This window comes from Micropterus salmoides, unplaced genomic scaffold (assembly GCF_014851395.1).
Source record: "Micropterus salmoides isolate LMB-PRFRI ecotype aquatic unplaced genomic scaffold, ASM1485139v1 Ms_hic_scaffold_10, whole genome shotgun sequence".
Classification (NCBI taxonomy): Eukaryota; Metazoa; Chordata; class Actinopteri; order Centrarchiformes; family Centrarchidae; genus Micropterus; species Micropterus salmoides.
This window is the reverse complement of record NW_024040041.1, coordinates 787,537-804,065: the sequence shown is the minus strand read 5'-3', so window position 1 is coordinate 804,065 and position 16,529 is coordinate 787,537. Positions and strand designations below refer to the sequence as shown.

At 40.5% G+C, this 16,529-nt stretch overlaps 1 protein-coding gene across 1 annotated transcript in view; it reads right to left on the bottom strand.

The window, feature by feature from the left end:
- Positions 1-485: 485 nt before the first annotated feature.
- The window catches only part of hao1 (hydroxyacid oxidase (glycolate oxidase) 1), a 30,331-nt gene continuing 14,287 nt past the window's right edge, over positions 486-16,529 (bottom strand). Inside the window, exons 3-8 of the mRNA XM_038739065.1 lie at positions 5,259-5,529; positions 4,994-5,166; positions 3,361-3,452; positions 1,454-1,612; positions 1,290-1,359; positions 486-1,179 (exon numbers count right to left, since the gene is read on the bottom strand). Coding sequence (XP_038594993.1) covers positions 1,112-1,179; positions 1,290-1,359; positions 1,454-1,612; positions 3,361-3,452; positions 4,994-5,166; positions 5,259-5,529 — 833 coding nt within the window. The 3' untranslated portion in view covers positions 486-1,111. The remainder of the gene's footprint in view (positions 1,180-1,289; positions 1,360-1,453; positions 1,613-3,360; positions 3,453-4,993; positions 5,167-5,258; positions 5,530-16,529) is intronic.

The window sequence follows — 16,529 nt, the reverse complement described above, 5'->3', positions numbered from 1 at the left end:
ATTGAAGTTAATTTCCTTTTGTTTTGTTTGTTATCATCAGACAGTTTAAGTAACGCAACTTTGAATTCAGGGTCAACTAAGTTTCTATTCAGCTTTATTTCCATCAAGTTAACGTTAACCTCACTCCTCCCAACAAGTCGGAGGCCAGCCACGTCGGTTAGTTACACCAGCTGTATCACACAGAAGACATCAAACAACAAACCGAGCCAGGGTTAACTGTATCACTGCAAGAGTTTCTTCATCACAAGCCGAAGCGGGCGGACCCCCGGAATAATCCCTGACAGAGCCGAGTGACTGCCGTATAGCGTAACAAGCCACTGTGAATGTAACAACCAGCAGCCAGTTTAGCTTTAATCCTTTAGACCTTTAGTTGTAGCCAAATCGAACTTAGTTATGAGCATATAATTTGCGTTCCTTAGTTCTCTTACTCCCAAATTCTTTCCACAATAGACCAACTAAATTCACCACTCTGTTACTCTCATTGATTGCCTTCTGGTTGTTTAATCACTTGTATTCACTTTAGTTAGTTAATAAATTTCACCTTAATCACAGGAACTGTGTGTGTGTGTGTGTACTGTTTAAATCCAAGTCACTGGACGACTGGATGATATGAGACTGACCTATTGATTAAACTGACCAAAATGATAACTGATCACTAGTAAATAATTGTGTAATTATTAAAACCATACCTAAGGCGTCCTGAAGGCCTTAGGCGAACAGATATAATATTTCCGAATATTATTATTCATAATTTCATTAACAGTAAGTAGGTTTGCTACACCAACATCTTTCAAACTTGACGTCCCAAATTTGCAATTACAGTAATGACCCTTGAGTCATTTTGTCTTGAAAAAGCTTCTGCAGAGGCACAGAAGACATTAAATAATGCTGAGTAGTACTAATCATGACCAGTAAACTGGTCTTCATTTGTAAAATCAGTGGAGTGCCCCTTTAATCAACCACTTTATTTACTTATTTCAAGACAATGGACGGTATTATACTTCAGTCTTACATGAGAACCAGCTGTCTAAATCCAAAGAAGGCTAAATCATTTGACAGATTTATTCATAAAGAATGTATTGTCCTGTGATTCTTGCAACAATTCCTTCTCTCACATCCTGGAGGTGAACTCGACTCTCCTGACCAGGGACCTCCTCACCTCGGATACAGAACGACAACCTACACACACACACACACACACACACACAGTGGTTTAGGAAGAACTGTTTATAGATGGGTATTTTCACAATATAGCTATGGGGGGGTGGGGGGTGGGGGGGGGGTGTTACCTGACAGGGCCATAGCCAGTCTCAGCTCCTCTTTTATAAGTTCCAGAATCTCAGTTACTCCTTGTTCCCCCTGGACACACACACATGTAACATATTTGTTTAGTTTTGTGTCAGTGTTCTTCTAATTAAGGCTAATGAGACTGTAAATGAGTGTGGTGATTCACCTGACAGGCAAGTCCCCACAGCACCGGTCGGCCGATGAAGACAGCTTTTGCTCCAAGAGCTAAGGCCTTTAGGACATCTGTCCCTCGCCTCACTCCTCCGTCCATGTAGACCTCACAGCGACCCTGCACTGCCTTCACCACCTCTTCCAACATATCCAGCTACAGACAAAAACACATACACACACTTATTTTAAATTTAAAACATTCAAAACATTTTACTGCATTAATATAGCCATGGAAAGGCCCCACCTTTCAATAAATATATCTGTTTTGAGTCTCAAGGAGTGCGTTATTTGTTCCATCTGGTAAATTTCCCATAACTTTCAGTCTAAATATTGTATACTGGGGGAACAGGTTTTAACCACTTAATTGTGACGCATTTAAGTGCTGTTGGTAGCAACATTGTAAGGTATCTTTAAGCTCTTCCATCAATGCCAATCAGTATTAGATCTAGTAGTGCCACCTTTGGATCTGTCATGCCCGGTATGTGCACGATACGTGCTTCAGTATAGCATGATACGGCTGTGGCTCAGGAGGTAGAGCGGGTTGGCCGCTAATCTGAAGGTTAGTGGTTCAATCTCTGGCTCCCCCTGGTTGCGTGTCGAAGATACTGAACTGGCTGTTATCTTTTTTTTTTTTAAACGCTTAGACATACCCTTAGTAAAACCTTTCTAATATAATTTTCTGTGGTATTGCTATAAAATTTAAACTTGGACTAGGTAAGGCTTTATGCTGTGGCCCTAACGTGTTTTCCCGCTAATAAGTCCCACCAATAGCTGTCTGTATGCATGTTTAAGCAAACATTTTCATTCAGAAATAAAATAAATTATTACTCTTAGTGTTTTACAAGATGGTAAGAGGTTGCCTCAAACACCTCTTCCCAGAATTTTCTTAATTTAGGACATGTCCTAAATTCTTATTATAATTGTTATTATAATCATTAACATTACGATTGTTATCATTAACACTACTATAAATATCTGTACCATTTTTCATTTAGTCTATAGCAACATCACCTTTAATGTCTGTACCTCTGTGTGTGTATATTGTGTAGGCTGCCTCCCTCCCCTCTCTCTCTCCTTCCATCATCCCTCTCTTTTTCTCTCTGTTCGTCTCTTGCCCTCTCCCTCTCTCTCTCTCTCTCGCTCTCTTCAGGATGTAAAAACCTGGATGAGCTGTAATTATGTTAAACTCATAAAACTGAAGTCGTTGTACTTGGGCCCAAACACCTCAGAGAATCTTGAAGTCTTTGATCAGGGCATGTTCTTTAATTCTCACATTAAACAAACTTCAAGGACCGCCTTTTTTCACCTACGTAATATTGCAAAAATTAGGAACATCCTGTCTCAAAATGATGCGGAAAAACTATTCCATGCATTCATTACATCTAGGCTGGATTATGGCAACTGCTCAAGTCCATTAAGACTCAGACTACAGCTGATCCAGAATATCCTGCTGCTCACTTACAAAGCTCTTAATGATCAGGCACCATCTTATCTTAAAGAGCTCATAGTAATTTTAAGGATTTGTTGCCTGTGGTAATTTGTGTACAGTATTGTAGTAACAGTTGGTCCACGGTCTCATTATTGACATTTATAGGTGGACAAAGCCTTTTGCAGACTGTTTTCATATTTGGTTATTAGTCCCTGATTCATCTGTGTTGCCTTGTAATTTAGGGCTGACCCCTAATATCGAAGAAGCTATGAAAAAAAGAGGACTAGCTTTCTGTAGATGCCAGATTTAAGTCTATTGTAAATCTACAATTTGGCATAATTGTAGTATAAATTATATGCAAGGTTATATGTACAGTATGTCTTAACATCATCATATAAGATGGAAGATACTGTCTGATATGATATTATTTCATAAAGGAATATTACACACACACAACAAACACACACACAGACCGTGGCAGGAACTCCATCCAGTTGTCGAGCTCCGTGATTGGACACCAGGATCCCATCAACACCATAGTTCACAGCCTGGACAGCATCCTCACCTGACCGTACACACACACACACACACACAAACACTGCTGAACAAGTTCATCTTGAACCAGAAAAAGATCTGGTTAAGTATCAAAAACTGACTGCTGATACCTCTAAATTGGACATACAGTCCCCTCCAAAAGTATTGGAACGGTTAGGCAAATTCCTTTGTTTTTGTTGTTCACTGAAGACATCTGGGTTTAAGATCAAAAGATGAGTTCAGAATTTCAGCTTTTATTTCCTGGTATTCACATCTAGATGTGTTAAACAACTCAGGACATTTCACCGTTTGTATTAGACCACAGCATTCTTAGGTGAGCAATCTTAAAGTAAATAACATTTAATATTTGGTGGCATAACCCTTGCTTGCAATAACTGCCTCAAGCCTGCGACCCATCGACATCACCAAACTGTTGCATTCTTCATTTGTGATGCTATTCCAGGCTTTTACCGCAGCTTCTTTCAGTTCTTGTTTGTTTCGGGGTGTTTCTCCCTTCAGTCTCCTCGTAAGGAGGTGAAATGCAGCTCTGTTGGGTTAAGATCAGGTGATTGACTTGGCCAGTCTAAAACCTTCCACAGTCCTTTTTTGTTGGCAGTGTGCTTTGGCTCATTGTCCTGCTGCATGATAAACTTCCTCCCCATTAGTTTCAATGCATTTCTCCATAAATTGGCAGACAAAATGTTTCTGTCCACTTCTGAATTCTGCTGCTACCATCATCAGTTCCATCATCAATAAATATTAATGAGCCTGTTCCAGAAGCAGCCATGCACGCCCAAGCCATGACATTACCTCCACCATGCTTCACAGATGAGCTTGTATGCTTCGGATCATAAGCAGTGGTGTCACTTACTGATGTTTTGGGGGTTTTCTTCACAGCTCTCATGATATTTCTGTCATCAACTACTGTTGTTTTCCTTGGCTGACCTGTTGGACTACACCAGTAGTTTGTCCAAAGACTCTGCTCGATTTTCCTTCTTTTCTCAGCTTGACAGTGGCTTGCTTTTCTCCCATAGACAGCTCTCTGGTCTTCATGTTGGTTTATCCTCTTTAACAGGAAATGCAGTCTTTATAGGTTTGAACCAAGGATGAAAACTTAGACTAGTTTTAATGTTTGGACAATCAACCTAAAAAACAACACCTGGGCAACAAGAAACATCTGTCAGTCACATGTTCCAATAGTTTAGCTCACTTGAAAAATGGGTGGATTCAAACAAAGGGTGGTATGTCCTGAGTTTTTTAACACATCTAGATGTGAATACCATGAAATGAGAGCTGAAGTTCTGAACTCTTGTCTCATACTCATCTTTTGATCTTAAACCTAAATGTCTTCAGTGAACAACAAAAACAAAGGAATTTGCCTTACCTTTTGGAGGGGACTGTATGTGAGCAGCTACCTCAAGAACCCCTTCTATGCCATCTCACTTGGGTTCAGGATTGGGACAATGTGGGCAAAAACTTAACTTTTTGGAGAATCACATTAAAATCTGTTAAAAACAGTTTTACATAACTATCAGGACTATGATGAAATTGGGGCATAAGGTTTGTGCATACCACTCAGGACTCCTTTCACAATCACAGGTAGATGTGTGTGTTTTTTCAGCCAGGTGATGTCATCCCAACAGAGAGTTGGGTCTATTGCTTTTGCAACATAAACAGCCAAACCACTGTCATTGCCATAGTTTCCCTCAGAGAAAGCCAGGGAGTCTCCTGAGAAGTTAGACATGCTGGGGACACACAATACAAAAGCACACTAACACACACAATTTGGGAATTGATTACATTTTCCTCTGTTCTTGCTGTTGTGTTTGGTTCCTACCTCAGATGTGGAGGTAGTTTAAAGCGGTTGCGCATGTCGTCCCATCTCTTCCCCAAGTATGGAGTATCCACAGTAACAAAGATAGCCTTATAGCCCGCCTCCTCTGCCCGGTGGACCAATGATAGTGTCAGCTCTCTGTCTTTATAGATGTAAAGCTGCAGCCACAGGACACCCTTATGGCCCAGCATGGTTATCGATGCAGACATCACTTCCTCTATGGTGGAGGTGGCCCAGGAGCTCAGCATCATCCCTGTTCCCATTGCTCCACATGCTGGGTAGACACATAATGATACTGGTATTAATGGTGTTTTTGTAGTAGTTAAAGGCCTACGTGCAGAGAAATAATTTATAAATAACAGTCATAAGGTTGGAAAGATAATTAAGGGAATAAAAAGCTTCAGAGTAAAGGTGTTTCCTTTGATATTCATTGCTAAGGGACCTTTTCCCTCAGCGGCGACTGCCAAAAAGATATTCCCATTGGTTGTTGTTACCAAAACAGTGAACTGTGAGTTATGGGAAGAGGATAAAGGTTAGAGAGATGCAGCTGTGAAAGTGATATTGGGAACAGCGCTGTATACACAAGACAGGAAATGGAAGGTCGATTTGACATTGAAACCTATTCTTAAAAAAGAAAATACTAAAACAAAGACGGTTAGCTCCATGGTATAATACTGAAACTTGCAAATTAAAGCAAATATCGCGGAAACTTGAGAGGAATTGGCGTTCCACCAAAGTGGAATTTGGCAAGATAGTCTTAAAACTTATAGGAAGGCCCTCCGTAATGCTAGAGCAGCGTACTACTCGTCATTTATAGAGGAAAATAGGAACAACCTAAAGGTTCTTTTCAGCACTGTAGCCAGGCTGACAGAGAGTCACAGCTCTATTGAGCCAAGTATTCCCATAGCTCTCAGTAGTTACGATTTCATGAGCTTCTTTAATGATAAAATTCTAGCTATTAGAGACAAAATTCACCAAGACCTGCCCTCAACTGGCACCGACTTATCTCTTAACTCAGGAACCTTAGAAACAGCTGTAGAACCAGATACATGTTTAGACTGTTTTGCTTCCCTCAATCTTTACCAACTAACTTCAATAATTTCTTCATCTAAGCCATCAACCTGCCTCTTAGACCCCATCCCGACTAGGCTGCTTAAAGATGTTTTACCCTTAGTCAGCACCTCTATACTAGATATGATCAATCTATCTTTATCAACAGGCTATGTACCATAGTACTTTAAAGTAGCTGTAATTAAACCTCTTCTGAAAAAGCCCAAACTTGATCCGGATGTTTTAGCCAACTATAGACCTATATCTAACCTTCCATTTCTCTCTAAGGTTCTGGAGAAAGCAGTTGCTAAACAGCTGTGTGACTTTCTACAGAGCAATAGTTTATTTGAGGATTTTCAGTCAGGATTTAGAGCTCATCATAGCACAGAGACAGCACTGGTGAAAATTACTAACAACCTCCTTATTGCATCAGACAAAGGACTTGTCTCTGTACTGGTTTTATTAGATCTTAGTGGTGCATTTAATACCATTGACCATCAGATCCTATTGCAGAGACTGGAATATTTCATTGGCATTAAAGGAACCGCTCTAAGCTGGTTTAAGTCCTATTTATCAGATCGATTTCAGTTTGTACATGTTAACGATGAGTCCTCCATGCATGCCAAAGTTAGTCATGGAGTTCCTCAAGGATCTGTCCTCGGACCAATCCTCTTCACTTTATATATGCTTCTTTTAGGCAATATTATCAGGAAACATTCCATAAGCTTTCATTGTTATGCAGATGATACTCAGTTATATCTATCGATCAAGCCAGATGAAACTCATCAGTTAGCTAAACTTCAAATGTGCCTTCAGGATGTTAAAACCTGGATGACCTGTAATTTTCTCATGTTAAACTAAGATAAAACTGAAGTTATTGCTCTGGGGCCTAAGCACCTCCGTGACGCATTATCTAAAGATATAGTTTCCCTGGATGGCATCGCCCTGGCCTCCAGCACCACTGTGAGGAATCTCGGAGTTATCTTTGATCAGGACATGTCGTTTAAGTCTCACATTAAGCAAATTTCAAGGACCGCCTTTTTTCACCTACGTAATATTGCGAAAATCAGGAACATCCTGTCTAAAAATGATGCAGAAAAACTAGTCCATGCATTTGTTACTTCTAGGCTGGATTACTGCAATTCCTTATTATCAGGCTGCTCGAAAAAGTCCATTAAGACTCTTCAGCTGATCCAGAATGCTGCAGCACGTGTTCTGACAGGAACCAGGAAAAGAGATCACATTTCTCCTGTTTTAGCTTCTCTGCATTGGCTTCCAATAAAATCCAGAATAGAATTTAAAATCATTCTTCTTACCTACAAAGCTCTTAATGGTCAGGCACCATCTTATCTTAAAGAGCTCATAGTACCTTACTACCCCACCAGAGCACTGCGCTCCCAGAATGCAGGGTTACTTGTGGTTCCTAGAGTCTCTAAAAGTAGACTAGGAGCCAGAGCGTTCAGCTATCAAGCTCCTCTCCTGTGGAACTAGGTTCCAGTTTGGGTTCAGGAGGCAGACACCATCTCCACATTTAAGAGTAGGCTTAAGACTTTCCTCTTTGATAAAGCTTATAGTTAGGGCTGGCTCAGGTGAGTCCTGAACCATCCCTTAGTTATGCTGCTATAGGCCTAGACTGCCGGGGGATTTCCCATGATGCACTGAGCTCCTCTCTCCTCTACTTTCTCTCCCTCTGTATGCAACCTCATCCCATTATTGCATGTTACTAACACAACTTCTCCCCTTTCTGGTAGTCTTGTGCTTTCTCGTCTCTCTCCTCTCTCCTATCACTTCCTGCAGGTTTTCTGGCTCTGGAGCTGTGGAGTCTGGATCTGTGGTTGCGGGTCACCTGCTGCCCCCATGTTCCTGCTCGACACCCTCTGCTGCAACGACTATTGTTGCTAGTCTTATTGTTATTATTGTTATTATAATCATTAAAAGTACGATTGTTACCATTAACACTATTATAAATATCTGTACCATTTTTCATTAAGTCTATAGCAACATCACCTTCACTGTCTGTACCTCTGTGTGTATATTGTGTAGGCTGCCTCCCTGCCCTCGCTCTCTCCTAACATCCCTCTCTTTTTCTCTCTATTCCTCTCCTGCTCTCTCTCTCTATCTCTCTCTCTCTCTCTCTCTCTCCTTCACCCCCAACCGGTCGAGGCAGATGGCCGCCCACCCTGAGCCATGGTTCTGCTCGAGGTTTCTGCCTCTTAAAAGGAAGTTTTTCCTTGCCTCTGTCGCCTAGTGCTTGCTCTTGGTGGGAACTGTTGGGCTTCTGTAAATATCATCACAGAGTACGGTCTAGACCTGCTCTTTTATGAAAAGCGCTGTGAGATAACTGTTGTTGTGATTTGGCGCTATATAAATAAAATTGAATTGAAAAAAAAAATTGAATTGAATAAAACAAAGATAAGTGAATAAAGTGATAAATTCAGGAACACTCTGCACATGAGAGAACAGACTCGAGAGGAGTTGGGGAAAATGTAATCACAGTTATCATAAAATGTTATAAAAAGTGTGTATGTACCTATAGAATATTCCTGTTAAGAAAACAAACAAATTATACTGTTTCACCTTTGATTTCTTGTGAGAACCATGTTACTTTAAAAAAAGTTTAAAAAGGTTCATGTGTTTCAGAGGAAGAAAGAGGCTCTTCCTGGAAATGAGGGGTCACATACACAAGGGGATTTAGATTAACTAATTACTAATTGACTTGTTTTGTTGAACCTTAATATCCTGGAAAGTACCTAGAACATCAGAAATGTTTAGAGTTTAGAAATCGGCCATGTTGCCTACATGGCTGTAGATTTAGAGGTTTATATTTGAGAAACAAGGAGTGGCCGGTAGACTTGATTCCAGAGGAAGGAGGGAATAGGTCTCCGACAAAAGGGGTCAGTTATCTCTCTTTAATCATTTGGATTAAGAATTGAATCATTTAATACCAATGTAATGTTAAATTTAATGTCCAATGATTCTAGTAGGCTAATCTGAGTAAATGTGAGGTCTTTGAGTAATCTTTAGGATTTTTGTCTAGGTTCTGAATAGGAGGATAAAACCCTCAATTTAGAGGGTAAAATAACAAAGCTGATCTAAACTACACTTCTATTTTTCCATTCTATTTTTATTATTTTCTTTAATTATAACTTTATATTAATTGTCATTTTCATATATTTTGTACTTTTTGTATGTTAATAAATTATTGAAAAATTAAGATACAGACTAATGATTTTGTGCCTCTTGTTTATTACATGAGGGAAACTCGGCCAAGAAAAAGGAACCACAGCGTCAAACTACCAGCTAATATGGAGCGATGCAGCAGCCAGCCCCCTTGCCGCCAAGGGGCAGTGCTGTTTATTTTATTTTTTTTGATCAAGGTCTCTTTTATTTTCAAATATAACAAACAGAGAAATACAATTCATGCATGAAATAGACAAACCTAGTTCCTGTCAGACAGACAAACAAACCAACTGCCCAATACCCCCCACCCACAAGTATTGGACCACCAGCAAATTTCCATACATCCCGACATATTCAAATATGACTCTGCAGATTCATACATATATAATTTAAAATATCTAGGTAAAAAAAGAGAAAAAGACAGCATCAATAAAAAAAAAACAAAAAAAAACCACAGGTGTGCACACACAATTGGGTTACATAGATATGTTAGTAGCTGCTGTGCATTCTACAAAGGACATAAATGGCTGCCAAATGACATAAAATTTACTTACAGTGTATCTAATTTTTTACAGGTGAACATAACTCATGACCTCCCTAATCCATTGGCCATATGTTGGGGGGAAAGTATCTTTCCATTTAAACAGGATAAGCCTCCTAGCCAACAAAGAGCAGAAGGCCATCATGTTCAGGTGGCACCCAGAAAAAGTGGCATCCAACAGAGCCACGCAAATAATAATCCTTGCTAAGTTAGTAGTGGCGTTTGAGTAGTTATGTTACCATGTTGTTGCTATCTGTTGTTGATATTATTGCTGAAATGAATCTAAATAAGTTACTTTTGCAGTGTTTTTATTTTCAGCAAGGTTAAGGACACTCCTTCATCTTATGTGTAACCAATGCTTGTTTGCAATACTTTCTCACACAGTTCCTTTAGAAATGATGATAAATGTCATACTACACGCTATTAATTGCCAGCTTGAATTTAAGGCTAAATAACTAAATTTTCCAGCTCCTGAGAAGATTGTTTTTGGATTAATCTAAGCTTTCCTCATGTAACCTGAGCTCCCCCAAGTGGACGAAATAAGTATTACATACCATCGTCTGAAATGCCGTTGTATAATGTATAAATGTGTTAGGAGTGTGGTTTTTGTGTTCATGTCTTTCCTGTTTAAGTCTGTTTTAGGTTCTGTGTTTCTCTGTGTAGTCTTGTTCAGTTAGTTCCTAGTCCTGTACATTAGTTAATATCTTTTGTGTTTACTTGTGTTCCCTGTTTAGTCTTGTGTATTCCCTTGTTCTTTTACTAGTTCTGTTTAGCTCTGTCGCATTCTTGGTTATTCTCTCTGCCCCATGTCTGCTTTTTAAGTGCTCTCTCTGTTGTCTTTGCCTGCTTGCCTCTCTGTTTTCCTGCTGTCTCTCTGCCTCCCTCGTTAGCCTCATGTCTGTCACCTGTGTTGCTCCCGCCCTGCTCGTTATTCCTGGTATATATGTGTGGTCTTTCTGTTCAGCCCTTGTCCGGTCATTGTTCATGTTACCCCCTCAGTCTGTCGTCTGTTGCCTGTTGTCTGTGTACTCTCTGCCTTCCTGTAACCAGTCTTGCTTGTCTTGTCACCCTGTACCTCTGGATTTTGGATTTCTGTTAGGAACTACCTTTGTTTTGGATTTTGTATCAGCCACTCAATCAGTAAGTGTGCTCGCCTTTTGTTTGTTTAATTAAACTACTGAACTATACCTGCTCCGCTCTGTGTCCTGCGTTTGGGTCCTCCAACCTGCCTCCACACCACCCACCGTTACAAAATGTCAGTCATTATTTATCATGACCAATAATTTGACAAGTGTTTTCCTGTTACCAAATGCTTAAACTTAGAACGGTACAACCGTTTGACCAGTGAGGTTTGATTGTGGAAAATATTTGGTAACGCCCTAAGAATTAGACCAGCCGAAACAGCCGAATTGCCAGACGGAGGACGGCCAACCCTTGAGGGTTTTTCTTCAACCAGACACGGAGAATCCCCTAGCAAAAAGCCAGGAATCGGGCAGCTAGCGTGGGACCCGAGCAACAGGCCAAAGCAGGCCGCCGACAAGCAGTAAGACCAAAACAAAACATTCTGTGGTCAGGGATGTCCCATAATGTTAATATTGTCTTTTTAACTCCTAAACTCATAGCTTACTTTCATTAGTTCTCCTCTGCCGTATGAGTCAAATGCTTCCCACAATCGAACCTCCATTCTCAATGTTTAGCCATTGTTTATTTCTCTGATGTATTTAACCACATTTTATATCACCTTAGTTAGTTAATAAATTCACTGTAACCAAGGAATTGTGTGTTTTGCCTACTTCTAAGTCCCTGCCAAGAGAATTTACCCTTTTAGATATGAGACTGACTGATTGATTTAAGATAATTGAGCGATTATTAACTAACTGATCACTGGTGAATAATTGTATAATTATTAAAAGCTACCTAGAGGTCCAGAGACTCTAGGTTAATAACAACTCCGGTGGTGCCCCGTGAAACGAGAGATTTATAGATTAATGTTGTCTGAATATTAAAATTCATAATTGGGTATTCTCATAAATTTATTAAAATTCATAGGTAGTTTAGACATGCTATAATTTTTTGCCATATTTCTTCTGGAATCGTTTCATCTAGGTCCGTTTCCCATTTGATTCTAAGGCTATCGAGACTATTCATGTTATGTGTATTAAGTATTCTGCCTATTACTTGTTTTATGTTAACTTTACATTTTAAAATTGTTTCAAGCAAAGATCAAAGGGTATAGAGCGGGTTGGCCGTTAATCGGAAGGTCGGCGGGTCAATCCCGGCTCCCCCAGGCTGCATGTCGAAGTGTCCTTGGGCAAGATACTGAACCCCGAATTGCCCCTGGCGGCTGTTCCGCCAGTGTATGAATGTGTGTGAATGTTAGTTTCTGTTTGAGCACTTAGGCTCAGTGTGTCAATGGTGGAGAGGGTTGAATCAAAAATCACACTGAGGTTGAGGGCCTGGGGAAATGGGGAGACAATGGTGCCGTCGATGGTGAGAGTGGGGTTATTGGCTTTGCTGAGAGTGGATTTGGAGCCTATGAGGAGGAATTCTGGTTTATGCTGTTTAGTTTGAGGAAGTTGTGTTGCATCCAGGTTTTAATAGCTGACAGACAGGAGTTGATGTGGGAGAGGGGGGGGGGGATTGTGGGGGGATTTGGTGCGGAGGTAGATCTGGGTGTCATCGGCATAACAGTGGAAGTTCAGGTTGAAGTGGCGGAGTATCTGACCAAGGGAGAGGATGTAGATGATGAAGAGAAGGGGGCCGAGTACGGAGCCTTGGGGAACGCCTTGGGTGACTGTGACTGTAGCAGAGGTATGGTTATGAAGAGAGATGAAGTGGGATCTGTTGGAAAGGTAGGAACGGAGCCAGGTGAGTGCAGTACCTTCGATACCAAGGTCTTTGAGTCTGGTGAGCAGGATGTTATGGCTCACGGTATCGAAGGCTGCACTCAGGGTCCGTGGTAGGTGCTGGAGTAGATACTGGGAGGTCAGATGCAGGGGATATTACAGTTATTCATTTAGCTGACGCTTTTATCCAAAGCGACTTACAATTGCTATATACGTCAGAGGTCGCACGCCTCTGGAGCAACGAGGGGTTAAGTGTCTTGCTCAGGAACACAATGGTGGATATGTCACAGTGGGGGATTGAACCCGGGTCTCTCACACCAAAGGCATAGTCTTATCCATTGCGCAATCGCCACCCCCAGATTGATAAATAGTGTTGATTTTATCAGCGAAAAAGTGAAGGAATGAGTTGCAGAGATCCGGAGTAGAGGTAGGGAGGGTGTTGGTCCGAGAGATGATGAGGTTGTTCATTGTGGAGAAGAGGTTTCTGGGGTTATGACAGGGGTTGGTGAAGATGGAGGAGAGGTAGGCAGATTTGGCAGCAATGAGGGCATCTTTGTAGGCAATGAGGTGGAGTTTATAAGCTTCATGGTGGACTGTAAGAGATGATTTTTTTGTCAGACGCTCAAGTTGGCGGCCAGTTTGTTTCATTTTCTGTAGTGCAGGTGTGTACCAGGGTGACAAGGTGTTAAAGGTGACAGTTTTTGTTTTGAGGTGGGTCAGAGTGTTAAGGGAGGAAGACAAAGCGGAGTTGAGGTGGTTAGTGAGATCATCAGGTGAGGTGAGGGTTGAGTCGTGGTGGAGAGCAGTTCAGAGAGATGGTGGGGATCAATAGATTTAAGGTTTGTGGAAGGTGATTTCTCTGAGGAGGCGGGGGCGTGTGGTTGTAGAAGAAATGGTGAACTGTATCAGTTTGTGATCAGAGAGGGGAAAGAGGCATGGATGGAGGTCGAGCACTGGTAGGTTAGTGGAGCAGACCAGGTCGAGGATGTGTCCTTTGTCATGGGTGGGGAATGTGACATGTTGGATGAGAGTGAAGTTGTCCAGTAAAATGGTGAATTCTGATGACAGCTTGCAGGTGGGGGAGTCTATTTGGATGTTTAAGTCACTGAGTAGCAGCAGACATGAAGAGAGAGATGAGGCTAGTGTGAGGTGTTCTGTAAAATCAGAGAGGAAGGAAGGATTTGGTTTAGGTGGCCAGTAGATGAGGATAACTGTCATGAGGAAAGAGCTTTGAAGGCGAGATATTCAAATGAAGATAATAAGGGTAGGGTGAGTTCAGTGATCCAGAAGTTGTGATTGTAGATAATGGCGAGGGGCGGGGTTTGCAGATGTAATTGTAGCCAGTGAGGGATGCTTGGTTGAGAGAGAAGAAGTCATTGGGTTGTTGCCAGGTTTCGGTGAGCAGAAGGAAATGGTGAGAGGGTGGTGAGACGGGGGCAGGCTGGAAAGATCTGAGGTTGTCAACAAACAGTCAACAAATAAAATGCATTCCTATAAAATTTAGATTGAAGAAACAAATTCATTGCAAAATTGATTGAAATCCTGTGGTTGTAATAATTGGTCAATATCATTTCACAATATTTGGGGACAGAATTATTCCAAAGGTTTTGTAAAAGTTGATAAACCTGTTTTAGCGATTACTAACAAAAACAAAAAAAAAGAATCTTGCTGCTGAGCATTTTAGTCCTAATTTTATAATTATGAAGAGCAAATACAAAATAAGATAAAGATGAAGGCCCTTTAAAAAGGCCTACTTCACCATTCCACAAAGGCCGACCACCACAGACAAACCTGAATTCCCCTAAGAGAAAGTTTAAATGAGTGCACTAGTGTAAGAAGACATTTTATATAATTGAACCCTGTATAAAGTACCTTTAGCTGCTAATACTGCAATCCTTGAAATTTGTGCATGCATCCAAGTCGTATCATTAGATTCCGAAAAAGCTTTTGACAAAGTAAACTGGACTTTCCTATTTAGCGCAAGTTTGATTTTGTTGTTGTCGTTCCTCCATTGGATAAGAACACTGTACACGTCACCTAGAGCTTCAGTAATCACAAACCAGATCACCTCACCTAGCTTCACACTTCATCAGGGAACCAGACAAGGATGCCCACTCTCACCATCCCTATTTGCTATTTTCATCTAACCACTCGCAGCAGCAATACAACAAAACAATAAAATTGATGGAATCCAGGACACCAGCTCTCAACATAAAATTAGTTTTTATGCAGATGATTTATTGTATCTAAAAAAATCCACCTATGTCACTACAGGAAACGTATAACATCATTAATAACTTCTCAATAATCTCACACTACACAATAAACTGGAATAAATTAACTATACTACCGTTATCATAAAATATTTAGGCATTAATATTTCTAGTAAGATGTCAGACCTCTTCCACCTCAACTACGCCCCTCTGTTAAAAAAATAGAAGATGACTTTAAACGATGGACTAAACTTCCACTCACTCTCATTGGACGAATCGCTTCGTTTAAAATGAAAACATTACCTCGGATTAATTACCTGTTCTCAATGCTTCCCATCACCCCCCCCCCCCCCCCTTAATTAATTAAATCCAGATGAGATATCAAAAAACACAGATACGAAAAATATTATCTCTAATAAACTCGATAAACTCATATTCAGTACAGATACCTCCGTAATGCTCCCAATTTCAAAATTGGGAAAATTTTGATCAAAAGAAAGAGATTGCTTATACAAGCGGTCAAAATGAGTTTGCTTGGTCGAGTGGCTGTGCAGCCTTACAGATAGGGTGAGGAGACCAAACCTAACATTTTGAGCTTTAAACTGTTCATTTCCTGCATTTTAGTGAAAATCTCTGCACCAATTTATGGTGATTTAGATAAAGGGAAACACAAAATTCAGGCAGAAGGTAAAAATTCAAACTAGCAAAATATAATAGAATAAGCAGAGTAAGGCTCTAAGGCATTCTGTATTGCTTTTAAAATGTTTTCTCCTGCCTGAACTGAGGATTGGGCTGCAGCTTTATCTTTTTTAACTTATTAAGTTAGAAGACGTGGACACGTGGATATTTTACAAGCAAGGACCAGATAAAGTGACAGTGAAAAGCGAAGACACCTGTTGGTGCCAAAGTTATTCGGTACCACATTGGTGTTGGTCGTTTTTTAATAGATTATGTTATTTACATTATTCTTTCACACGTGGGTCACCTGTTGCTGTGAAAAAGGAGCCACAGTTAGAAAATCCAAAATGCATGAGATGTGTTTTTTGGGTGACTTTATATAACATTACTGCTGATGAAGAAAGTCAACAGAGCAGATATAAACTGGGAGAGAAAGAGTGGTGTGTGCAAGTGACTGGAAGATAAAGCAAGTTTCTGAGGAAACACAAGTGTGGGGGGGGGGCTCCTCAGGGGGGCTCCAAACAGTTTCAGGGGAGGCTCAATAAATGGAAATGAAACAATATTACATTAGTTATTACTTTAGTTGCTACATCACAAGTAGATCACATAGAATAGCTTACATGTGTGTGACTTGGCTAAAGAGAGAGTTCAAAGACACAGTAGTTTTGTGGAACTGTTTTTCCCACCATCAGAGTCAGAAATAATAAATGCCTGCCTAAGGACAGAGTTTTTTGTTATGTATTTGGTGTAGTCTAAAGTTATGTCA